This window comes from Pantherophis guttatus, chromosome 8 (assembly GCF_059756535.1).
Source record: "Pantherophis guttatus breed Tessera chromosome 8, ASM5975653v1, whole genome shotgun sequence".
NCBI classification, from domain to species: Eukaryota; Metazoa; Chordata; class Lepidosauria; order Squamata; family Colubridae; genus Pantherophis; species Pantherophis guttatus.
Genome location: NC_142070.1, coordinates 10,799,111 through 10,826,205, shown reverse-complemented (window position 1 = coordinate 10,826,205; position 27,095 = coordinate 10,799,111). Strand labels below are relative to the sequence as shown.

At 41.5% G+C, this 27,095-nt stretch overlaps 1 protein-coding gene across 1 annotated transcript in view; it reads left to right on the top strand.

The window, feature by feature from the left end:
- The window catches only part of PRKG2 (protein kinase cGMP-dependent 2), a 97,792-nt gene extending 75,720 nt beyond the window's left edge, over positions 1-22,072 (top strand). Inside the window, exons 11-19 of the mRNA XM_034431197.3 lie at positions 1,795-1,945; positions 3,507-3,643; positions 5,236-5,325; positions 7,954-8,095; positions 9,221-9,384; positions 10,510-10,632; positions 15,393-15,455; positions 16,988-17,054; positions 18,549-22,072. Of these exons, the coding sequence (XP_034287088.1) occupies positions 1,795-1,945; positions 3,507-3,643; positions 5,236-5,325; positions 7,954-8,095; positions 9,221-9,384; positions 10,510-10,632; positions 15,393-15,455; positions 16,988-17,054; positions 18,549-18,644 (1,033 nt within the window). The 3' untranslated portion in view covers positions 18,645-22,072. The remainder of the gene's footprint in view (positions 1-1,794; positions 1,946-3,506; positions 3,644-5,235; positions 5,326-7,953; positions 8,096-9,220; positions 9,385-10,509; positions 10,633-15,392; positions 15,456-16,987; positions 17,055-18,548) is intronic.
- The last annotated feature ends 5,023 nt before the right edge of the window (positions 22,073-27,095 follow it).

Below are 27,095 nucleotides of genomic sequence, written 5' to 3'. Positions count from 1 at the left end.
GTGTGGTCCGAGTTTTAATTGTTCTGTATCTTCTGCCAGAAGGCAACAGTCCAAAAAGATTGTAAGCAGGATGGGAAGAGTCTCTGAGAATGTTATGCAACTTTCTCAAACAGCGAGATTCAAAGATGTCGTCCAGGGCTGGTAGCTGGAGCCCGATGATATTCTGGGCAGTTTTAATGGTTCTCTGTAGAGCATTTTTGTCCGCTACAGAGCTGCTCCCATACTATGCAAGAATGCCATATGTCAGGACACTCTCAATGGTGCTGCGATAGTAGGACAGAAGTAGATGCTGAGATAGACTTAAGGGGTCACCACAGAGAAGATGGGATCAACCTATTCTCCAAAGCACCTAAAGGCAGGACAAGAAGTGACGGATGGAAACTCATCAAGGAGAGAAGCAACTTAGAACTAAGGAGAAATTTCCTGACAGTGAGAACAATTAACCAGTGGAACAGCTTGCCTCCAGAAGTTGTGGGTGCCCCAACACTGGAGGTTTTTAAGAAGAGATTGGACAGCCATTTGTCTGAAATGGTATAGGGCAGAGTTCCCCAACCTTTTTGGCTTTGCACGCTGGCAGGAGGGAGTGGAGACAGTGAGCTAGCAAATGGAGGGCATGCACACATGCTTGCCTGACACTTTTTTTTTTTTTTTATTTGATTTATATGCCGCCCTTCTCCGAAGACTCAGGGCGTCTTACAATGTGCTCAGCAATAGCCTTCATCCTTTTGTATATTTATACAAAGTCAGCTTATTGCCCCCATAAACTGGGTCCTCATTTCACCTACCTTAGAAAGGATGGAAGGCTGAGTCAACCTTGAGCCTTGGCGAGATTCGAACCCTGCAGTAATTGTAGGCAGCTGGTCTTAATAAGCTTAATAACAGGGTGCCTTAAACCCCTGTAGTACCAAGGCTCTTGTCTTCTGCAGGTAGTCCTCGACTTATAACAATTCGCTTAGTGACCGAAGTTACAGCGGCACTGAAAAAAGTGACTTATGGGCCATTTTTCACACTTATGACCTTTTGCAGAATCCCCATGGTCATGTGATTTACATGCTTGACAACTGACTCACATTTATGACGGTTGCAGTGTCCAGGGATCATGTGATCACCTTTTGCAACCTTCTAACAAGCCAAGTCAACGGGGAAGCCAGATTCACTTAACAACCGTGGGACTAATTTAACAATGGCAGTGATTCAATTAACAAAAGTGGCAAGAAAATTTATAAAACGAGGCAAAACTCCCTTAACAAATTTCTCACTTAACAACACAATTTTTAGGTTCCCTTGTGGTCGTAAGTTGAGGACTACCTGTAGTCACCAGGAGTTGAACCTCAAACAGATGTATACCTTTTAATTCAGTTTCTGAGCATTTCATCAGCAGGCACCTTTGATTCAAGCCAAATCACAGGCATATTCAGAAATTTGTCTATGGAGATTTTCTCAGTCATCCAGCTCATAGTTGTCCCAAAGGTGCTTTTTTTCAAGAGGCAACTGGACTTTTCTGTGTTTTTTTTTCTTTGAAGACGTTTCACTTCTCATCCAAGAAGCTTCTTCAGCTCTGACTGAATCATTCCCCACCATCCTGTCAGAGCTGAAGAAGCTTCTTGGATGAGAAGCAAAATCTCTTCAAAGAAAAAACCAGAAAGTCCAGTTGCCTCCTGAAACTTTTAGGATATTCGGAAATTGTTTTTTTGAAAAGCTAACCAACCATTGCAGAATTTCTCACTTGCGGGCTGAATTAGATGGGACATCCTGATAGGTCATTTTATTTTTGTTATTTTTTTTTTAATGCAGAGTCTCTTCCGTGGAGCGGCTCCCTCGCAATGTCTCTCTGGAGATGATTCAGTTGAAAGAAAAAGTTACCCAGTTTCCTGCCTCCTGCCCTTTTCAGCACCTGGAGATCGTTGCAACTCTGGGCGTCGGTGGATTTGGAAGAGTTGAACTCGTAAGAATTTAGCGTTTAAGCCTCTGGACTTGCAATCGGGAGGGTGATTTGATACAGTTTTGTGCTTTGGTTGTCTTTCATTTCTTATGATGTTTCATTTTTTTCTTTGTCCCTTCTCACAAAATTCTTCAAAGTTTTAATGAGCCTCTTTTGTAAATTTAATATAAGAAAAGTCCCCAGGTCACTGTTTTGGTTTGTTATTTGTATCTCTTTTGTTAAAAATATCTATCTATCTATCTATCTATCTATCTATCTATCTATCTATCTATCTATCTATCATCTTTCTTTCTGTCTATCTATCATCGTCTGTTTCTATCTTTATATCTAGTTAGCTATCATCTGTCTATCTATCTATCTATCTATCTATCTATCTATCTATCTATCTATCTATCTATCTAGGTTGACTCAGCCTTCCATCCTTCAGAGGTCAGTAAAATGAGGACCCAGATTGTTGGGGGCAATATGCCGATTCTGTAAACCGCTTAGAGAGGGCAGTAAAGCACTATGAAGTAGTATATAAGTCTTAGTGGTATTGCTATTGCTATCTATCCACCCGTCCATCCGTCCGTCCGTCCGTCCGTCCATCCATCCATCCATCCATCCATCCATCCATCCATCCATCTATCTATCTATCTATCTATCTATCTATCTATCTATCTATCTATCTATCTGTCTATCTATCATCTATCTATCTATTGAGGGAGGGTGCATTACATCTTGGATTTTCAGAGTCTGAAAACGACATTTAATACAGCACAATGTCTGGCTTAAAATGGTCCGACTGAGATCGGCATATGTGGGCCTGTTTGGAGTAGATTGCAGGGGTGATAAAGAAATATAATTTTATGTCATTTTATTCTATTTGATATATTTATGTATCAAATTATTGCATTTAACCCTATAACTATTGTATTTTAGCCTAGTCTCTTTTTAAATTGTTTGTTTAAAACTTTATTGGTAATATGTGTTTGAACCTATACCTTGATATGGCCTATAGTAGTGAGGGCTAACCTTTTTGCCGTCGCGTGCCAAAAGCGTGGGGAGCGTGGGGGGGGGTGTCACACACGTGTGTGCCCAAACCCATAATTCAATGCGCCCCACCCCCCGCGCATGCGCGTGCGACCCCCGCACTCCCCCTGCTTTTAACGCACGATGGCCTGGTAGGCCCATTTCTCGCCCTCCCCAGGCTCCAGAGGCTTTCTAGGAGCCTGGAAGGGTGAAAACCGCCTCTCCCCGCTAGAGGCCTTCCACAGGTTGGAAACAGCCTGTTTCCCAACTTCCGAAAATCAGCTGGCGCTGGAGCTGAGCTAAGACAACGCTCACGTGCCCACAGATATGGCTCCATGTGCCACCTGTGGCACGCGTGCCATAGGTTCGCCATCACGGGCCTATAGGCTAAACAATAAATATAAATATATATATAATATATAAATACACACACACACACACATAATCTTGGATTTACAATTCTGTTCTGCTGTTATTCTGAAGAACTTGAGAAAGGGAGAGAACTCATGTTTTATGATTCTGACACTGGTATTTTCTTTGTTGGTGACTTCAGGTGAAAGTTAAGAACGAGAACCTAGCATTTGCCATGAAATGCATTAAGAAGAAGCACATAGTGGATACCAAGCAACAGGAACATATTCACTCCGAAAAGAAGATTCTAGAAGAAGCCTGTTCGCCGTTCATTGTGAAGTAATGTTTTAAATTATTTATATAAACCTATTTCTTTAAAAAAAAAAAAAAGATATCTTGCAAAAAATGACAAGGTCTGGATGGGGCATCACTGTTTTCTTCACACTCTTTCAGAAACCATGAATCTCATTGTCACTCTCTATTGCAGGGGACACCTGCAATTCTCTTTTGGGCTGTATTTCAAGAGTTGTGAACTTGTGACAGTATATTTTTGCTTAACAGGAAAAAAGTTTGAGGATACTGGATTCGTTGTCCTTGCAACACTCATCATATATAGTGAGTTGTTGTGTTTAGTGGAGAACTTTTCATGCAAACTCTTATATACAGTAGTCCTCACCTTAGAACAGTTCATTTAATGACCATTCAAAGTTACAATGGCACTGAAAAAATGTGACTTATGACCATTTTTCATACTTACGACTGTTGCAGCATCCCTGTGGTCACGAGATCCAAATTCAGATGCTTGTCAACTGGTTCATATTTATGACCATTGTTGTGTCCCTGGGGTCACGTGATCATTTTTTGCGACCTTCAGACAAGCAAAGTCAATGGGGAAATCAGATTCACTTAACAATTGTGTTAATAACTTAACAAACTGCAGTGATTCACTTAACAACTGTGGCACGAAAAGTCATAAAATGGGTCGAAACTCACTTTAAAAATGTTTCACTTAGCGACATAAATTTTGGGCTCGATTGTGGTCGTAAGTCGAGCTACCTGTAGTTTAGATACTACAGGTAAACTACTACCTGTAGTTTAGATTTCTGATGTTTCTGGGTTCATAAGCATACAAAAAAACATCTACAGGTAGAAATGTATCCCTTCTCAATTGCTCACTACAGGTAGTCCTCAACTTATGACCACAATTGAGCACAAAATTTATGTTGTTAAGTGAAAATTTTGTTAAGCGAGTTTGTTCCATTTTACGACTTTTCTCTCCACATTTAAGAATCACTGCTGTTCTTACATTAGTAATATGGTTGTTAAGTGAATCTGGCTTCGCCATTGAATTTGCTTGCCAGAAGGTCACAAAAGGGGATGACATGACCCCGGGACACTGCAATCGTCATAAATGTGAGTCATTTGGCAAGCATCCGAATGTAAATCATATGACCATGGGGAAGCCGCAATGGTCATAAGTGTGAAAAATGGTCATAAATCCCTTTTTTCAGTGCTGTGGTAAGTTTGAATGGTCATTAAATGAACTGTTGCAAGTCGAGGACTAGCTGTATTATCCTCAACTGTAGATGGGTGATTTGAATCAGAATGATTTTTAATAACAAACTTTATGGAAGGGACACGTTTTCTCCTGAATTTCATGCAACCTCTCAATTTTGGCATTCTACAAATGACCTTATTCCACCAAGTTTTTAATCCTAGGTGATCATTTATGAATGTCGACCTTGGTTGGGTCAATAAATATTATGTTCTCGTTTTACCCAGAGTCTCTAGATTTTGGGGGGTGTCAAAAGAATTGTTCCTCCATGCATGCGCAGTGCTATAGAAAATGTGATTATTGTTATGTTACATACATTTTATCTTCAACTAGAATTGTTTGCATGTTGCTTCTTTCTTTTTTTTACTCGCTTCAGGTTGTATCGCACCTTCAAAGACAACAAATATGTTTATATGCTCTTAGAAGCTTGCCTTGGAGGTGAGCTATGGAGCATCCTCAGGGACAGGTATTATTATTACTATTATTATTGTTGTTGTTGTTGTTGTTGTTATTTGCTCATTTTATTCATTTTTAAATTAAAAAATGGCATTGTAAAATGTCATAAAATTAAAAAAAAGAGTGTAAAATGTGGAAGCCATACAATTGTACATAATTACAAAGTTGGAAATTTGCATTATAACGGAATCAACATTGAAAGAATTTGGCCTTCAGTCAGCTGGATAACATGTGCTATGAAGTCATGACTGGGAAAAAAATATTGCCAAGCTGAAAGAGTTAATACTGGTTGATCTAAATGGATCAAATGAGATTTTTTGAACAGTGGTCCTTTATGTAATGGGTTTTTTAAAAAAATGAGACTATGTTTGATTATAGGTACTGGGTTTCCCCGAAAATAAGACCCTGTCTTATATTTTTTTGAACCCTGAAATAAGCACTTGGCCTTATTGCCATGCGCTCAAAAGCCTGATTGGGCTTATTATCAGGGGATGTCTTATTTTGGGGGAAACAGGGTAGTTCTTGATTTACAACCATTTGTTTAGTGGCCGTTTGAAGTTTCAATGGCACTGAAAAAAGTGACTTATGACTATTTTTCACACTTATGACCATTGGTCATGTGTTCTAGATTCAGATCCTTGGCATGTATTTATGATCCGGGGCTATGTCATCCCTTTTTACGACCTTCTGACAGAGTCAATGGAGGAAGCCAGGTTTTCTTAACAACCTTGTTATTAAGTTGACAACTTTGTTGGTTCAGTTAATAACTGTGGCAAGACAAGTTGTAAAACAGAGCAAAACTTACTTGTCAACTGTCTTGCTTAGAAATGGAAAATTTGGGCTCAATTGTGGTCGTAGGTTGAGAACTATTTGTACTGGGAATCTGGATTGTTGATGAAATAATGATTTGTCTCAGTCTGCAATCTGTTCCTATGCAGATATACTTGGTACTAAATCTACTGAAGAAGGGACGCGGTGGCTCAATGGCTAAGACACTGAGCTTGTTGATCGAAAGGTCGGCAGTTCAGTGGTTCGAATCCCTAGTGCCACGAAACGGGGTGAGCTCCCGTTACTTGTCCCAGCTTCTGCCAACCTAGCAGTTCGAAAGCACATAAAAAATGCAAATAGAAAAATAGGGACCACCTTTGGTGGGAAGGTAACAGCGTTCCGTGCACCTTTGGCATTTAGTCATGCCGGCCACATGACCACGAAAACGTCTTCGGACAGCGCTGGCTCTTCAGCTTTGAAACGGAGATGAGCACCGCCCCCTAGAGTCAGAAATGACTAGCACATATGTGCGAGGAGAACCTTTACCTTTACCTTAAATCTACTGAGTGGAGTTTACTCCCAACAGTTGACCGTTGAATTTATTTTATTCATAAAACATAAAACGGTTTTTTCATCCTAAGTGACAAAAGGAAACACCGGATTACTATTTCAAGATACTATAAAATAGCGTAAAGTACTTTGTTTTTCTGAACTTTTGAGAAAGAAAATGTAAATATGTATTTGCAAAAGCTGATGAGTAATTTTTCTAGCTAGTGGAAGAAATTCCCAATCTTGGATCCTAATATTATATATCTCAGGATCTGGATTGTTAGAGACTGATCAAGAAATGGATGTTAGAGTTATGATGACTGAAATTAACAATTCAAGTTTGATTGCTGTAAAAAAAAACAAACCAATTCCATGCTTGGAATCATTAGGAAGGAAATAAACTCAACAATTCAATTCTGTAATATTCTTGTATAAATCTATGGCGAGATCACAATTGGAATTGGTTAGAAGACCAGAAAAGCAATAATCTAAAACTGAAAAAGGGCCAATCAAAATTCTTATAGATTAACAAAGACTACAGTGTCTGGGGTTTTTTGTTAGGAAGCTAAGGAATTTATGATACAGGTATTAAAAATTATCCATGATATATAAAATGTAGATCAATTTTTCCTTCTCACAATGTTCACTCATTAAAACTAAATTAAAACTAAATGTAGGGGAATGATTAAAGGAAGGGCATAATTAAATGACAGCACTTGCTTCCATCAGATGATGTGATAGCCACTAATTTAAACAGGCCTGAAGAAATTAATGAGAAAATGGATTATCAGTGTCTGCTAGACTTGAATGCTAAATAGCAACGCCAGAATCACGATGGCCCTTTGAATATCATCTGCTGAGGAGGCCCAGGGAACAGGAAAAGGTTTAATGTCTTGAAGGTCCTTTTAGATTAGCGTCATCATCTGATGATGGAAATAAGTAACTTTACAAGCAAGCATTCTCCCTCTTTCAACATCCTTCTCCTCCATGTTGACCCCAATGTTGACCTTCTGTAGGCTGTGAGGATAATTTTACCTCAACGGAGCTGATGATTTTGGGTATACACTGAATTACTTTATTGATGGTTTCTTCAGTTTTATTATGTTCATGATTTTTATTGAATCTCTTCAGAGTCTATTAAGACTGGAAGAGGAAAGGTTGAAAATAATTTGACAATGAAACCTTTCTCTCTTTCTCTCTCTCTCTCTCTCTCTCTCTCTCTCTCTCTCTCTCTCTCTCTCTCTCTCTCCCTCTCCTTCCTTCCTTCCTTCCTTCCTTCCTTCCTTCCTTCCTTCCTTCCTTTTTTTCTTTCTTTTTTCAGGGGTAGTTTTGATGAAACCACTACAAAGTTCTGTGTTGGCTGTGTGACAGAAGCTATTGAATATTTACATTCTATGAGTATAATCTACAGGGATTTGAAACCAGAAAATTTAATTTTGGATGCCCAGGGTTATATAAAGTTGGTAAGTTTTGTTTTTTTAAAAAAATATAAAGAATTACAGGGGCATTGCTAAGAGAAGGTTTTTTTGCATTTTAATTGCAGCCATTCAAAAACAAAAGTTTAAGAATCTTATATCTTTACACTTCTATGCTACTGAAAATAAGATCATTTTATCTTGAAGGTTAGGAAGAAGTATTATTGTGGATAGACATATATTGATTTATACTTACATGCTAACACAAATGCATTTACAGTACATATTATTTCTCATTAGAAACAATCCTGACTGTTTGTTAAACTGGTAATGTATTTTCCTGTCAATTTTCTATGCACTAACAAGTTCCTGCAGCATTCACGTTTGATCAACACTATACAGTGAAAAAGACATATATTGGGGATTTCAGATGCGGAATAGGAATAGGAATATTCTTTATTGCCCAAGAGATTGGACACACAAGGAATTTGTCTCTGATGCATAAGCTCTCAGTGTACATACAAACAACAAAGTGGTAGGCCATAGATCATAAATCATAAGATACAATCGTAAATTATAAGATACAAACAACAAGTGATAAATCATAAGATACCAATAGGAGAAGTTAGTAGGAAAGATGAAAAAATGAAAAAGATGAAAAGGATAATAGCAACACAGCCCTACTACATGGTTAAATAACTTTAGGCATAAATCAGTGCTTGCAGTCAAATCCCAATTACTAAGGACTGGTGGGAAAAGACAGCTGTTACTCTTTGGATGCATTGGGTCTAGGATCCCGATTGGTGGGCGGTTAACTGTCCCATGCGGCCAAAGAGCCGGGACAAATGGTGTTTTGGCGAATGGGCTGGGCCAAAGGGCGTGGGGCGGAGGCCTGGAGGCCCATTGGCCAGGGTGAATGGTTTGGGGAGGGCCAGCCGAGGAGGAAAGCTGGAGGTAAATGGATGGAGGCGGGAGCCTGGAGGAGAAGGAGGGGCGGCCAAGGGTAGGTGCCTGAAGATCCCATTCCGGCATCTAAGTAGCCACTGTATGAGGAAGAATATTGAATCCATCTCAGTAGGAGAAGTTCTTATAGTAGATATTAGAAAGAAGAACAATCAACCTGAGGTAAAACTGTCCAGTAACAACAACATCTCCTACTTTTTGACCCACAAGGTTGACTTTGGATTTGCTAAGAAGATCAGAGCAGGGCAGAAGACCTGGACGTTCTGTGGGACTCCTGAATACGTCGCACCTGAAGTCATTCTGAATAAAGGCCACGATTTCAGTGTGGATTTTTGGTCCCTCGGCATCCTTGTGTATGAACTGCTTACAGGAAAGTATGTCCCGGGAGACTGGATTCTTCTGGCCCACATTGAGGGCCATATTGGGCTCATAGTGTGTGTGCTTATAAATGAGAGAGGAGCCCACAGCTCAAAGGTTGTCCTACATCTGGGTGGCCCCACGTTGATCCCTTTGTTTTCTAATCCGCTTCATTGAGAATTTTTTACACTTCATCTTTGGGTGTGCAAAAAATAGAGAAGGATTGATATGGAAAAGTCCAGAAAGAAAAAGGAGTTGTAGATGAACCAGACTCTGCTCACCATCAGTTGCAATTGCTGATTGTGTCAACCTTGAAGCTGGCCTGACTGAAACTTCAGGGCTGACACACTGGAGAAAAGGGATAGCAAGGGGGGAGGAATAGAGATAGTTGGGGAGTTGTAGTCAAAACAAAATACTTTCTCTTGGGAACCAAGGACATTCCTGCGTTTGTTCAGAAGGAGGGGACTGGAGTCACCTAGCAACTGGACAGTATCCTGATTGGACAATGTGACTGATTGTTTTGAGAAAGTGGCAAACTTTTAATTTTAATTAGGTGAAAACCGCGGGAATATTCAGAGTCGGTTTTCACTAGCCTGTGCCAAAATGACATATCCAATAAACCTATTCTTTGAGGACTTTGCCTGCCTCAGAGATTTGTTTGCTATGAGTACTTGGAACCCTGACAGATTGTTTTTTCTCAAGATGTGGGGTCCCCTTTGTATGGCAACTATTCCTCAACTGCGCTTCGTAGCAAGGTTGCCAAAATTGTAGCCCATCAGTCTTACTTACTTATCCCTCCTTTGAAGGGATAGGACTTCTCTTAACAACTCTGGCAAGAAAGGTCGTACAATGGGTGAAACATACTTAACGACTGTCTCATTTAGCAACAGAAAATTGGGGCTCCGTTTTGGTCGTAAGTTGAGGACTTCCTGTAACATTCCCCCCCCTAAAAAGTCTCTATAACATAAAACGCAGGTTATGAGAAAACCAGTTTGTGATAAATCACAATCCTGTCTTTGTTTAGAAGAACAGCCTAGCACCTGGGGAAAAGATGCTTAGGTCCAACACACAATTTCTTTCTTCATAACCATGTATTTTCTCTCCCTCCCCTTCCTTCAATTTTGAAATGACACCTACTCAAGTCCTCCCTTTACCGGAGTCGATCAAATGATGACCTACAATTTGATTTTAAAAGGCGTTGAGAGACTGGATTTTCCCAGAATAATAACCAAGCGCCCTGAGGATTTGATTCGGCGGCTTTGCAGGTGAGAGAAGAGCAATTGTGTTGCAGAGGTGTGAGAAGAATAATTGAGCAAGGTAGTATTTCCTTGAACACTCAACGTCCAGCCAGATTTTAATCCAAAATCTTATGTTTGTTGGTGTTATTCAGCAGTGTAATTCCATACCGATCTATTTAGACCAGTGGTTTTGCTGGCTGGGGAATTCTGGGAGTTGAAGTCCACCCATCTTCAAGCTGTCAAGGTTGAGAAACACTGATTTAGACCAAGGTCCAGAGGTGGGTCTCAGCAGGTTCTGACCAGTTCTGGAGAACCGTTAGCGGAAATTTTCAGAGAACCGGTAGTAAAAATTCTGACTGGCCTCACCCCCATCTATTCTCTGCCTCCCAAGTCCCACCTGATCGGGAGGAAATGGGGATTTTGCAGTAACCTTCCCCTGCCACACCCATCAAGCCACACCCACAGAACCGGTAGTAAAAAAAATTTGAAACCCACCACTGCCAAAGTCCCATTGTTATCAGTGGATATCTCACCCGGGATGTGTTTTAGTTTATGTAGCCTGCCTTCCTCAAACTAGCAAACATGAGATATCTTATCTCTTCAGATGAGTCAATAAAACTGTTAAGAATTACGCAGAGAAATTTACATCCTCTTTTAATCCATTAAAAGAGGATGTAAAAGTTTAATTTCACTGCAGTTTCATTATATTGTTAGTGACCCAGAGTCATTCGATATGAGTTGGGTGATAAAAGAAAGGAAAGGAAGGAAGGAAGGAAGGAAGGAAAGAAAAAGAAAGAAAGGAAAGAAAGAAAGAAAAGGAAGGAAGGAAAGAGAAAGAAAAGAAAAAGAAAGAAAGAAAGAAAGAAAGAAAGAAAGAAAGAAAGAAAGAAAGAAAGAAAGAAAGAAAGAAAGAAAGAAAGAAAGAAAGAAAGAAAGAAATTCAGTACAGGTAGTCCTTGACTACATTCACTTAGTGACTGTTTGAAGTTACAACAGCACTAAAAAAAGTGACCTATGACCATTTTTCATCCTTATGATTATTGTAGCATTGCTGTGGTCATATGATCAAATTCGGATACTTGGCCACTGACTCATATTTATGACCTCACACTGCAAGTTGCAGTGTCCTGGGATCTTGTGATTCCCTTTTGTGACCTTCTGACTAGCGAAGTCAATGGGAAAACCAGATTCACTTCACAACCGTGTTACTAACTTAACATCTGCAGTGTTTCGCTTAACAACTGTAGCAAGAAAGGTCATAAAATGGGGCAAAAGTCACTTAACAACTATATTCCTTAGCAACGGAAATTTTGGACTCAATTGTAAGTCGAGGACTACCTGTAGGAATTTTATTATCCCCTCCAAATCTCTTTCTCTCTTTCTCTCTCTCTCTTTTTTTTTTTAATTTGATTTATATGCCGCCCTTCTCCAGAGACTCAGGGCGGCTTACAATGTGCTCAGCAATAGCCTTCATCCTTTTGTATATTTATACAAAGTCAGCTTATTGCCCCCACAAACTGGGTCCTCAATTTACCTACCTTAGAAAGGATGGAAGGCTGAGTCAACTTTGAGCCTTGGCGAGATTCGAACCTGCAGTAATTGCAGGCAGCTGGTCTTAATAACCAGCTTAATAACAGGGTGCCTTAGACCATTGTACTACCAAGGCTCTTTTTTTATCTTTTCTATCTATGACATGTCTCCATGTCATAACCAGCTAACTTGTATGGCTTCTCTGTGGAGGTTAAATATTTTGGGTGAATTGCTAGCAACTAGTAGCTTGGCTTTAAAACTGAGCACTTAAGTAACGAAGGCTTGTAAACCATTTTAATGTGTATTCTGCAAAGAAGCATAGTAAGAATTGAAGACTGAATTGCTGAGATTGTGGCCTCAGATGACCTCATGATCTGAAGGCCCCCGAAAATGATTGTTCTCTTGGAAATATTGCATGGAATTCTGTCATAAAAGAAAAGAACAGAACACCAAGAAAACAGAAAGATCTAAGAGTATTTCATTCTTGTCATCAGAGGGTTTTTTTTTTTGGAATCTAATACAGGTAGTCCTTGACTTAACGTTCATAATTGGGACTAGAAATCTGGTCACAAGTCATTACGGTCATAAATTGAAGCACCCACATAACCTGAAGTGTTTCTCTGACATTTTTCATCATAAGCAGTCATTTAAGCAAATGTAGCAGTCATTAAGTGAATCCACTCTCTTGAATGCCATATTTTTGCTAAAAATTAGCAAAAAAAAAAAAAAAAGTTGCAAATCGTGTTTACCTGATCACAGGTGTTGATGAGTGGTTCAACTATTTACGAAAGCCGTGAGGTGCTTTAGAGGCCATAAAGAACCTGTTTGGTGGCCATCATAAATGTAAACAGTCATTAAGTGACAGGTCATTAGTCAAGGACTATCTCTATAATACCTTCAGCAGAATTACTTGCTGTTCTGTTCCCATCCTTCAAACAGATTGGACATCATAAATCTTCATTTCTGCCGCCTTGAATGAAGTTTCACGTAATCACCCTCGTAATCTCCTGCTTTTAATTAACCTACAGCAATTTTAATTATATATATGGATCATGGGAAGCTTTGGGCTGTCAAGCCAGTAATATGCAAGGAAGCTGTAAATCAGCCTTGTGGATCACTTTTGGCTGTTACAAATTAATATCTGATAATTTGAGGGCCTATGTGGGAACTGCTCCAGACACATTGAGATATAATTGCCCTAGCACTTACTCAATAAGTCATTCCATTTAATCCTGTGACTAGAAGAGGGTTTTTCTTTTTTTTTTCCAAATGACCAGCAAGCTTGGACTTTGAGATTCCTCAAACACTTTGTGAAATAAAGAACCTGCAGTTGGACTAAACCACTTTTTCTTCACATATCTGACCTGCTGGTTTTCAGTATGCAAGGATTATTTCTGTATATACAGTAGTGGCCAAAATTGTGGAAATCTTTTGGGAAAAGTGTATTTTTGAGGTTTGATGGCTAATAACACCACTTTTGGGGGGGGGAGTTTCAAGATAATCCTATTCCACTGCTGGAATGGCCTGGGAATAGCCCAGACCTTAACCCAATTGAAAATCTATGGATCTGACTAAAGAAACTTGTTAGTCAGAAGCGACCCAGCAATAAAACCCAGTTAATAGAAGCAGTCATTCAATCTTGGTTTCACCTGATAACAGCTGCAGAACTAAAAGACTTGGTTCACTCCATGGGAAGACATCGTAAGGCCGTCATTCATGCTAAAGGTTACCCAACTAAGGATTAATTGATATGGTGATTATTTTTGTGTATCTCATTTTTTTCTATGGTGATCATTTTTGTATATCTCGTTTTTTCCTACGTGTTTCACTTTTCTTCTTTATACTGTAACTGCTATTCTAATAGCAAATCCTTCATAAAAGTTATTGCATTACATTCTTGATTAAATTATTTTTCCATTGATATATAATTTTATGGTACTACTCCAAAAAAAAAACTGGTGTTATTAGCTAGTTTTAGAAAACATACTTTTCCCAAAAGGTTTCCACAATTTTGGCCACTACTGTATATGTGCAATACTTCTGTTTTTATGAAGAGACGTATTTAATCATTTAACAAAGAATTAGAGTCCTGGAGAATAAGGCTATTAATGGGCAATGCTCCATGCCAATTCTCTAGTCACCCATGTACACCAAAACCATCAATGAAACGTGCAGATTTCTTTATGTTTTCAAGTTCCATGCTCCTTCCACACTGCTCAAACTTTCACATATGCCCACCAGCCAAAATGACTGGAGATCAGAGATGGTATTCAGCCGGTTTGGGCGAATCGGTAGTGGAAATAGCAGGTGGACCTGCCCACCCGCCCCAGCTCTATGACATCCGATTTAGGCATGTTGTTGAGGCCGGGCGTATGCATGGAAGGTGCACATGCAAACAAAGTGCATGCACAGAAGGCCGGATGCATGTGCGGGAGGCACCCATGCGCGGGGCGAACCAGTGGTAACAAAATGTGAAACCCACCGCTGATGGAGATCCTTCAGCTGCCCTACAGATTATCCATGGATAGCAGGGGTAAAATGTTCCCGGTTTGCACCAGTTCAGGAAAACCAGTAGTAATAAAAGCTATCGGTTCGGGCAAACCGGTAGTTAAAAAAAAGCTACCAGTTCGTCTGAACCGGTATTTCTGATGATCAGCTGTGCCACGCAATTTAGATTCGCTAGTTTCTAGCGAATCTAAATCATGCGGCACAGCTGTTACCTCCCCCCTCGCTGTTCTACTTACCTTCTTAAGCCTCCTTTTTCTGTGGGAAGCCTGCGTTTGGCATGCACTGCACATGCGGGCGCATAGCATGCATTTGGCGCTCAGTGCGCATGCGTGGGCAGTGAACTGGTGGCAAAGTGCGGAGGATTTCACCACTGATGAATTGTACAATGTATGTTCAAGTGTTAAACCTCTATTGGGAAAACACCCATTTTAGCTTTCAAGTGCCTTTGATCCATTCACTTGTTTGGAGTCCAGCTGACCTCAGTTATTGGGTATGAAAAAATAAGGAGACATCCCCTTCAGCTCCCAAAGGAAGATAGAATATAAATAATAATAACCATGGCAATAATAATCCACGGTAAACTGATCCACTCCCAACTACCTTTATCTTGCAAATCAAATAGGAGATACTCAGGTCTCTGAGATGCACAAGGAAATCAATTACCAAGTTGTGCAAATAGTTTCTAAATTATGAAGTGTGTACTCATTGTCTTACTCTCTCTCTGTTTCTTACCCACAAATATACAATAGACAAAGTCCTACAGAGAGATTAGGAAATCTGAAGCATGGAATCCATGACATTAAGAGGCACAGGTAATTTTTATTTATTTATTCGTTCGTTCGTTCCTTTGTTTGTTTCCTTATATGTTTATTTGTTGGTTTATTAAATTTATTGGCTGCCCATCATTCCGCAGGGCAAAGATTTAAAGATTTGCATAGTAATCGATGAAGAGTTTGACTGTACATATAATATCTCTTATTTTACTGCTGCCATTGCTTTTAATGCTTTAAGATAAATAGTGGGTAACTGCGGCCCTCAGGCCAAATTAAGTCAGGCTAATTTCATATACAGTATATCTTGGCCTTAATACATATCCCAAATGCAGGAGACTAGTGAAAATCACTGGATAGACCAGGGGTCGGCAACCTTAAACACTCAAAGAGCCACAAAGGTCCTAACCAGAAGCCCCTCGTTTAATTCTGGAGCCAACTAGAAGTCCAGTTCCCCCACCATAGAGTCTCCTAGCCAATGGTGAAATCTAAAATTTGTTACTACCGGTTCTGTGGGCATGGCTTGGGGGGGGGTAATGTGACTGGGTGGGCGTGGCTTTTTTTTTTTCTTTTAAAACCATTTTCGTAAAATGGTGCAAAATTTACTTTATCAACAATCTCACTTAGCAACAGAAATTTTGGGCTCTATTGTGGTCGTAAGTCGAGCACTACCTATCCCTTGGACTTTGCAAGATTTTGTTAAAGTAGCCTTAGAATAAAGTAGAATCAGCTCATCAATTCATGTTTCCTCTAGCTAGAAAAGCTGATTATCAATCCTGCAAGACTGAAGGTATAAATCTCGCATCATCGCTTTTAGCTCTGGTAAAAAGAGTTTCTTTCTCCACCCAATAGGCAGCTTCAGGCTCTACCACCTCTTATCTAATCAATCCCTAAATAGGATCTCTTCCCCTTTTTCTCACAATCATTCCCACGTACCATTGTAGCAGTCCATTGGTAGATGTAGTAGGGCAGACAGATTTGGGGGTGTCGCAGGGAGGAAGGGCCTTGTTTATTATGGACCCTTGACCGATGGCAGAACACTGCAGCCCTTGAATACAAAAAAATATTCTCCAACATCCATCCCTGCTTTAAGAGTGAATGTCAGGGTTCCAATTAACACCCCCAACAAAAGAAGACTCCGAGGCTTGAAGTTCCTCAAAGTTCCATTTTATTAGAGATGTCGTATTGGCACATCTGGGAAAACCCGAATCTGAAAGCTTCCAGGTTTTCCCCAACCAAAAGAAAGTCCAAGTCCCTGCCCAGCACCCACACGTCCATCACATGGTCCAAGCCAAAGCACCATCCCAACAGGAGATGCCTCCCAGTCACACCCCTCCAGGTGCAGGGCAAGATGTCCTTGACTCTCTGAGAAAGGAATGTTATTATGACTATATATCTCCCCGGCTCCATACAATCCCCCCTCCCAATTTCCCACAGCAGTAAATGTGGCAGGCCTGAAGGCCCGGTGCAAAAGATGGCTTCCAGGCCTGACAGATGCAGTGGCAGGTTTCTTTGGGACTATAATTATGAAACCAGTTAAATAACCCTCTTGCTGTTGTGACTTTCCATTCTAGGTGGCTGAATGGTTTTAATTGGGAAGGACTCAAAGCAATGAAGTTATCATCACCCCTTAAAAGAGAGGTACTCAATCAGTCCCTTTTAAATGAATGCATGCACAAGCCAGTGCCTTGTTTTTTTTAAAACCAGGAACAATATTCCTGGAGTTCCCCTTTAAAATGTGTGTTATGAAGATGCAATGGGGGTTCTGTCCCCCCCACCCACACACACAAACCCTAATCTGGGTCATTGGGGATGGAGTCAGTGCAGTGGTGAAATGTAAAATTCGTTATTACCGTTCTGTGGGCGTGGCTTGGTTGGGGATAATGTAACTCGGTGGACGTGGCCAACTTTTTTTTTTTTAAAAGAAAAAAATGCTTTTAAAAGCCTCTGACGATCAGGCAACTCAGCTGGGATCGTCAGAGCCTTTTAAAAGCATTTTTTCTACAACCTCTTCCGTCAAAGAGGTTGTAGAGAAAATGCTTTTCAGGGCCGGATTTAGATGAAAAGAGGCCCTAGGCTATTCCACTTATGAGACCCTTTCACCTATAGTGAAAGTGTAATTTTTATTTTGCTAACAATTTGAATGTAGGCCCCTCTTGATCTTGAGGCCCTAGGCTGAAGCCTAGTTAGCCTATAGGAAAATCCGGCCCTGATGCTTTTAAAAGGCTCTGACGATCCCAGCTGAGCTGTGTGATCATCTGAGGCTTTTTTTTTACTTTTAAAAGCATTTTTTTGGCCAAAGAGGTTGTATAAAAAATGCTTTTAAAAGTAAAAAAAAAAACAAGCCTGTGATGATTGCGCGGCTCAGCTGGGCATGGGGGCAGGGGCAGGGATTTTTGCTACCGGTTCTCCGAACCACCCGCCACCATCACTACCGGATCGGGCGATCCGGTCCAAACCGGAAGCTGACAGCCCAGGTTCAAGACCCGAGCACCACGTGATGGGGTGAGCTCCCGTTACTTGCTCCAGCTCCTGCCCACCTATTAGTTCAAAAGCATGAAAATTCAATTAGACAAACAGGTACCACTTCAGTGGGAAGGTAACCCTTCTGGGCACCTTTGGCATATAACCACGCTGGCCACATGACTATGGAAAAAAAAAATACTTCCTGACAACGCTGGCTCCCTCGGGCAAGAAGCAGAGATGAATACCCTAGAGCAGTGATGGCTAACCTTTTCCAGACCGAGTGCCCAAAGCGCACATGTGCGCCGAACCCCCAAAATGCAATGCGCATATGGGGCCCCACGTCCCAGCACGTGGGCCCCTCGCATGCACCCCATCCCCCGCACATACATGTGTGGCCCCTCGCATGTGCCCTGCAGGCATGCACATGCATGCACGCACCACGCCCCCTCCGCATGCACGGCAGAGACCCAAAGACCAGCTATCCACGCGTGCATGCACGGCAGAGCTGAACTGGGGCAACTGCTCGTGTGCCCACAGAGAGGGCGCTGCATGGCACCTCTGGCACGTATGCCATAGATTTGCCCTCACAGCCCTAGAGTTAGACACAACTGCACAAGGAAACATTTAACCTTTACTTCAAGTATGCTTATACTGTTAACTATTTTATAGCTTTCAGGTCCTATGGACTACAGCCACTTCGACCGATATCCACCCGAACAAGGAGTCCCACCCGATGAACTTTCAGGCTGGGATAAAGATTTCTAAGAAGACGGCTAGTGATGTAATTGTCCTCCCTCACGGATTGTCTGCAGTGATTGTACACGTACTTGTTCAGAGCACAGCCGAGATGCGTTGAAATTGCATTTAAAATTCAAAGGGCCACGGATCGCTCTCTAATTTCCTCTGTAAATTCCCAACACGAAGTATTGCATTGTGAAGCTATGCCTTCTGAGCAGCAGAATGGAAGGGGACTGGTGACTAGCAGCTTAACGCCCTGCTAAATTACGATCTAAATTCCACATTCATCTCCTTCGGAAGTGTGTGTGTGTGTGTATGTGGCCCATGTATTACATCAGCATCTCTGCTGTGATGTGCTTTGCATAAAATGCCACTGTGAGCAACCTTGGATCAGAGATTAGAAACGTAGGAAGGTGAAGGGAATTCTGGAAAGAGAGTAGCATTTAAAGAGCTTTGTGAAGGTCTCGGTGTAGGTTTTCCGTCATCTTCCTTTTCTTAACGGTGAATGGCTCCTGAAAACTAAAACGTGCCTCTAAAATCTTGTCCCTTGAAAAAAAAAATTAAAATTAAGGTGTGTTATTCTTACAAAAACACAGGTGTAAAAATGCAGAGAAGAAAAATATATCAATGCCAAAAAAAGAAAGACGAAAGTAGTAAAAACTAAATGTACAGTACATGCATAGACATACACAAGTATTTGACTTATTTTCCATATATGACGTGAGTGTGTACCTCCTACAGACACACACGAATGCACTCACATTTTCACAGAAAAGTTCTATTTCTATTATTTCTATTCTAGTTTCTACAGTATTTCTATTATTTCAGGGAGGAATGAATCAATGCAGTTGTACAAAGCATTTGATGACCAATTAGACTTTCAGGACGAAATTCAATTGTTACTGAACAATTATGTCCATAAATAGTCATTTCTATATGTTTCACTTAATCCTGTAAAGATATGAACAGAGATTTATGTTTATAGGTAGTTTTTTGACATAATGTTTAAAAATGGAATAGATATGAACTGTAATAGAATTATGTTTTTAAAAAGTTCGACTTTTGGGGGGGAACCCTTTGCCGAGTCCCCCTGAGTGGGAATCTTTTCTGAACTCCATAGTATTTTTAAATCTTTTCTTAATCCTTGCTTCCTTTTTTTCTAGACCTGCCAATATCTAATCTCCCAACTGCATGTACCTAAACGGGGTCATGCGCAGGCTATGGTCAAAAAAAGTCAAGATGGATTGGATATGACAGTGCAGTCCAAGCTCCACCTGCTTTTTACGCGAATCACAAAATCAACACACATTGCAAAGAGGCAGAGCGTTAATTGCAATGGTGGGTTGCTACCAGTTCACCCCCAGTGGTGGGTTCCTCCCGGTTCGGTCCGGTTCGGCCGAACCGGTAGCGGTGATGATATGACGTCACCGAACCGGTTCTCCCCCCCCCTGCCCTCCCGCCCACCCACCCACGTTATTCTTACCTTTTATTTGGTCCCACCCCAATCTATTGCTGCCTCCTGAGTCCCAGCTGATGACTAGAGGGAAAAAAACTGTTTAAACTCTTGCCGCGGGGCTTCAAAGGGCCGTCCTACAGCGGATCAGTGTTAAAAGCAAACAAATGAGTCGGGTCGTAAGTGCGAGGACTGGTCGTAAGTGTGAGGACCTTCCAGAAATGACTCTGACCAGCTAGCCACGCCCACCTAGTCACATGACCTCCAAGCCACACCCACAAAATAAGCCACGCCCACAGAACCGGTAGTAAAAAAAAATTTAGAACCCACCCCTGTTCGCCCCAGATCGGGCAAACCAGTGGTGGCAGCGGGAGGCTACGCCCACCCGCTAGGACGCTTCTGCGCATGTGCAGAAGTGTTGTGCACGCAAGCACCCATGAGCAAAGCAGTAGCAACGGGATTTGAAAACTACCACTGGTTAATTGCCCTGTTATGTCCAGCATTTTGAAGATTTTGACCATACTCTGCAGACACCCCTACAGCTAAGGCTGCTTTCCTTGATAATGATGATCAGCGTTATCTTACTGGCCCACTGTGATCTCTTTTCAGAGCTTTTAAGTATTCTTTTTGGGGGATGATTTATAGGTAACTCACTCACACAATGGAGCAAGACTCAGATTATTTGGAATGCAAGCACAACGGCCCCATTTATAAAAACAGAAGTCCCTGTTTGTTTTGGTTTAAAAAAATAAATAAAAAAAAGCTTAGTCTTCCAGTTTTAGAATATGAACAAACTGATCCGAATGGGTAATCAAGGATTTTATTTTGTGGTAAAGCAGTGGCTTGAATGTAGGACTTACAGCCAGGGATCATCGGATGGATCCTGAGTCTGCATCCTAGCAATTAGCATCATATAGTTGACGTATAAGTGATCCATCAGGATTCTAGACCGAATCTTTGTGGAACCCTCTACATCGGGGGTGGGGGGTGTTTCAAACTCAATTTCATTGAGGGCCGCATCAGGCTTGTGTTTGACCACAGGGGGCGTGGATTGGTGTGGGCAGGGTAGGCGTGGCCATCTTGACATCACCCGTGTCAGTGCCTGTGGCGGCCCAAGCGCTCTGCCAGCAAAATCAGGCTCCCAAGCTCCGTTTTCAGCTGGGACGGCTTCCTGCAACCCTCTGCCAGTGAAAACGTTTTTTTGCTGGCAGAGGCACTGCGGGCCGGTCCTTTGCTGTTCCCAGGGGGGCCCTGCGGGCCCGATCAAAGCACCCCGCAGGCCTTGAGTTTGTCACCCTTGCTCTACATGGAGATGCTAAGGAAATGAAGCTTGGATTGTTTGTAGCAAGCACTTTATGGTCGATCAAATAAATGGATCCTTCCTGATCTAGTGGTTCCACAAAATAATGGGGTGGGGGGAGGGGGGCAATTCTGCACTTTTACAGAAATGGTATTTCCAGGTAAATGATCTCAGGTGATTGGGCTGCAAAGCACCTCTGCTCGTTGAATGTAAACGGTATATTTCCATCCAGTGTAATTCAGTTTTATTTAGATTCTCCCAAATAGGGATGGTTTTCCCAAATGGCCATTTGTCATCCTGGCTGGGCCTAATGGGAAACTGGCCTCAGCAACGTTTGCGAGGCTACAGAAGTCTCTCATTTTGATTTAAAGGAACTCTCTAGACGCCATCTGGCACCCATTAGTTATACCAAAGACTGCACATTGTCACCAAGACATCTCTTAATTTTTGCCCTGTTTTTGGATCTTTTCAAAATGTAAAGGCTGTAAAATATTTTTTTAAAACAACAAAAAGTGCTTCCCCTCTATTTATTTGTATATAAAGGCAACCTTCACTCATGTAGGTTTGAGAATATTTTTAACGAACATAGGAAAGGCCAATTTTACCGCACAGTGTAGAGAGCAAGAGACAGCCCTTGTCCCTTTTAATATCTGTCAAATGCATTGATTTCTTTGTGCGCCTAAATAAATCTGTTCTACAACATCTTGCATTCCGTCGGGTTGTATTTTTCAATGTGATCATAAAGAGGAAGACAGCCCCGGCTTCTGGCACATTGCTGTCTCCCCCAGACGTGCTGACGTCAGTGGGAACTTTCCTGCAAATTAATGCAAATGAAGAGTTGTGAAAACCCAGGGCTGAAAATGGGTAAACAGCCTTTCACCCAATGGCGGATAGGCATTCAGTCAAGCTTCCCATGCACTTTCATGATAAAAGATGAAAGACAAGATGTGGGTAGTCCTCGATTTATGACCATTTATTTTATTTTATTTTATTTTGTCAAGCATGTATTTGATAACAGATACAAGTGTAAACATAATTATGAATAGAATTCTTTATTGGCCAAGTGTGATTGGACACACAAGGAATTTGTCTTGGTGCATACGCTCTCAGTGTACATAAAAGAAAAGATACGTTCATCAAGAATCATAAGGTACAACACTTAATGATAGTCATAGGTTACAAATAAGCAATCAGGAAACAATATCAATATAAATCGTAAGGATACCAGCAACAAGTTCATATATATTCAAGAATATATGAAATGGATACAAATAAAAGGGAACATTAGGACAGGGACAGTAGGCACACTGGTGCTCTTATGCATGCCCCTTAAAGACCTCTTAGGAAAGGGGTGAGGTTTACAGTAGATAGTCTAAGGTTAAAGTTTTGGGGGTTTGGGGAAGAAACCACAGAGTCAGGTAAGTGCATTCCAGGCGATAACAACTCTGTTGCTGAAGTCGTATTTTCTGCAATCAAGTTTGGATCGGTTTACCATGAATTTATCTATTGTGTGCTCTTGTATTGTTTTGGTTGAAGCTGAAGTAGTCATTGACAGGTAGGACATTGTAGCAGATAATTTTATGTACCACGCTTAGGTCAGACCGGAGACGGCAAAGTTCTAAGTTGTCTAAGCCCCAAATTTTAAGTCTGGTGGCATAAGGTATTTTGTTGCGAGCAGAGGAGTGGAGGACTCTTCTCGTGAAATATCTCTGGACTCATTTGATTGTATTAATGTCCGATATGCAGTACAGGTTCCAGACAGATGAATTGTATTCAAGAATTGGTCTGGCAAATGTTTTGTAAGCCCTAGTTTGCAGTTCAGTATTACCAGAGAAGAAGCTTCACAAGATTAGGTTAACAACTCTTAATGCTTTTTTAGCAATGCTGTTACAGTGAGCTCTGGCACTTAGATCATTTGAGATGAGTACTTCAAGGTCCTTGACAGTGAGTACTATCGTAACTTTAAACAATCACTAAACCACTAGTCGTAAGTTAAAGACTACCTATCTATGACATACTAATACCACTCTATAAAGCCTTAGTAAGACCACACCTAGAATACTGCATCTAGTTTTGGTCACCACACTATTAAAAAGATGAGACTCTAGAAAATGTGCAGAGAAGAACAGCCAAGATGATTAGGGGACTGGAGGCTAAAATATGAAGAACAGTTGCAGGAACTGAGCATGGCTAGTCTAGTGAAGAAAAGGACCAGGGGAGATGTAATAGCAATGTTCCAATATTTGAGGGGCTGCCGCAGGGAGGAGGGGATCACCTGAAGGCCAGACAAGGAATAGTGGATAGGAACTGAACAAGGAGAGATTCAACCTGGAAATAAGCAAAAATTTTCTGACAATGAGAGCAATCAACCAATGGAACAGAAGTTGCCTTCAGAAGTTGTGGGAGCTTCATCACTGGAAGCTTTCCAGAAGAGACTGGACTACCATCTGTCAGAAATGGTGTAGAGTCTCCTGCTTAGGTGAGGTGGTTGGACTAGATGACCTACAAGGTCCCTTCCAACTGTTAATCTGTAATCTGTGTGCCTTATAACAGTTTGGTAACACTGTCGCAGTGGTGTCCAGGAAGGGTATGTATCAAAATCCGCAAGATGAAAAGTGCAGCATTTTGATCCCCTTTGTGTGTGTGTGTGTGTGTGTGTGTGTGTGTGTGTGTGTGTGTATGAGTATGTGTGTATTCAAGACACTGTATCTGACCCCTTGCAGATTTTGAACTTTCCTCGTAGACATTCATGCATTCTCTAGATGAGAAGTGCAAAGATACACCATATTCAGTTATTACCGGTATTTATTGATAATCACTTTTAACTCAAGCTGATTCTCCCATCTTTTCATGCTATAAAATAACCACAACTATTTACAAGATATATTAGTAAGCTAGCATCAGTGGCTCTTTTAAATCCCTGGTTTGTTCCTTTGCATTACTATATATTCGGGGGTGGGGTTCAGCCGGTTCGGACAAGTTTGGGTGAACTGGTAGTTGTGACCTGCGGATGGGCCCACCCCAGCACTATGCCGTCCTAATTACCCGCGTTTTTAAGCCGCGCACATGCGTGCAAACCACGTGCACTCACATATTCGATTCTGGGCAGAAACGATTGTTAAATGATGAGAAGCCCACCTCTGCATATATTCTTTTATTCCTTCACCACATTTCTGTTTGTATTTATATATATTTTCTTTAAAATGTCCAATAAAAACAGTACTGGGTATTCAGCAATTAAAGCTCGATTTACAAAGAAAGCCACATCATGAAACAAAAACTTCTTTTTCCCACCATGTAACAGTTCAGGCACAAAACCCAGGAGGCCACTAGCAGATGCTCATATAATATTGCCATCGCACTAGCCTGAAGTCAGTTTCTCTCTCTAAAGTCCCGAATGGTACCTGGGAGACAGTAAACACCTTTTGAGATTGTGTTTATTTTGTTAATGAAAAATAATTTTTCTTCCATCTTTCCTGCAAGCTCCTATTAATCGGCCTAGCACTTGGACAAGCATTCCGTTCAAACACCGCTCCTGCACAAAAACTTAGTCCGGTTGCCCCAGCTTCGGAGTGATCATTTTACAATGGCCGCCGCCCCCGCCACTGGTCCGAAGAGCTGTCTCTGACCTTCGGAGGAACTTGCCTGTTCCTCTTGGTCATCCAAGATGCCTCTCCCTCTTCCCAATCCCTACAGAATGGTTCCAGTCTGAAGACCTCTCCAACAGTGGTTTGTCCAGCTGGATTTTTGCGGAGCTCGTCGGAGGCCGCTATCTTTCCATCTGATCTTGCCGCGATACTTCCAGTTTCTCCCCTAGTCTTCCAGTATTTGAGGGGCTGCCATAGAGAGGAGGGGGCCAAGCTATTTCCCAAAGCACCTGAAGGCCAGACAAGGAATAATGGATGGAAACTGAAGGAGAGATTCAACCTGGAAATAAGGAGAAATTTTCTGACAGTGAGAGCAATCAACCAATGGAACAGAAGTTGCCTTCGGAAGTTGTGGGAGCTTCATTCCTGGAAGCTTTCAAGAAGAGACTGGACTGCCATCTGTCAGAAATGGTGTAGGGTCTCCTGCTTGGGCGGTGGGTTGGACTAGATGACCTACAAGGTCCCTTCCAACTTTGTTAATCTGTAAGTAAGACACATTCTCCATAGCATCTAAGGGCAGGATAAAAAAGCAATGGGTAGAAGCTCACTGGAAGGAGATCCAATCTGGAAATAAGGAGGAATTTCCTAATAGAACAATTAACCAATGGAACAGCTTGCCTGCCAAAGTTGTGAGTGCTCCATCACTGGAGGTTTTCAAGTAAAGATTGGACAACCATTTGTCCCAGATGTGGTGTTGGACCAGAAGACCTCCAAGATCCCTTCCAGCCTATGATTCTAAGAACCTATTCTAAATTACCTGGAAAGATAAATGCACTCCTGGTTAATATTTTAGCTCCACTGGAGGGGTAATGTTGGCCTATTGTGTATGAAGGTTGTTAGAAGCACAAGATAACGTGTGAAACACTTTACCCAAAGCTGAAATAATACAGGAATTGTAAATGAACTCTGAAGAGTCACCATCTTTCCGTTTTCCTCTTTTTTCACTAAAATATTCCTAGAGTAAAGTGAAGTAAATCAGTAGGGTTTTGCTTCCACAAAGAAGACTATTTAGAACTGTGAATGAGAAGCAGTTACTTAGAGGAACTATTATTTTAGTTCTGGGGTAGCCTAAAAAACAGTGGCAGGTTTCCAATATTCTTATCACTGGTTTGCCCGTGCGTGCATGCTTGCTTCGCGTGCGCGCTCGCCTTCCGTGCATGCGCCCGGCCTCCCATGCATGCACTCTGCTCGCTCGTGCGCCTTCTGTGCATGTGCCTGGCCTGGAAAACATGCCTAAATAGGACATCATAGAGTCAGGGCAGCTCACCCACAATCTCTGCTACCGGTTTGCTTGAACTGGTATGAACCGGCTGAATTCCACCTCTGCTAAAAACCCTTGTCTGGACTAATTTGTCCATGGGGGGTTTCCTCTTAGCTGAGTAGTACAAAAAAATTGATAGCTTGGCTATCATAAAAAAAAGCCAACACAGTTTTGGGCTGCATAAACAGAGGGATAGAATCAAGATCATGTGAAATGTTAATACCACTTTATAATGCCTTGGTAAGGCCACACCTGGAATACTGCATCCAGTTTTGGTCGCCACGATGTAAAAAAAGATGTTGAGACTCTAGAAAGAGTGCAGAGAACAGCAACAAAGATGATTAGGGGACTGGAGGCTAAAACGTATGAGGAACGGTTGCAGGAACTGGGTATGGCTAGTTTAATGAAAAGAAGGACTAGGAGAGACATGATAGCAGTGTTCCAATATCTCAGGGGTTGCCCCAAAGAAGAGGGAGTCAACCTATTCTCCAAAGCACCTGAAGGCAGGAGAAGAAGCAATGGATGGAAACTAATCAACGAGAGAAGCAACTTAGAACTAAGGAGAAATTTCCTGACAGTGAGAACAATTAATCAGTGGAACAGCTTGCCTCCAGAAGTTGTGAATGCTCCAACATTGGAAGTTTTTAAGATGTTGGATAACCATTTGTCTGAAGTGGTGCAGGGTTTCCTGCCTGGGCAGAGGGTTGGACTAGAAGACCTCCAAGGTCCCTTCCAATTCTGTTATTCTATTCTATTCCCTGGTAAACCAGCACAGCCTCAATCATAGACCTGAGATGTCCAAATACTCAAAATCCAG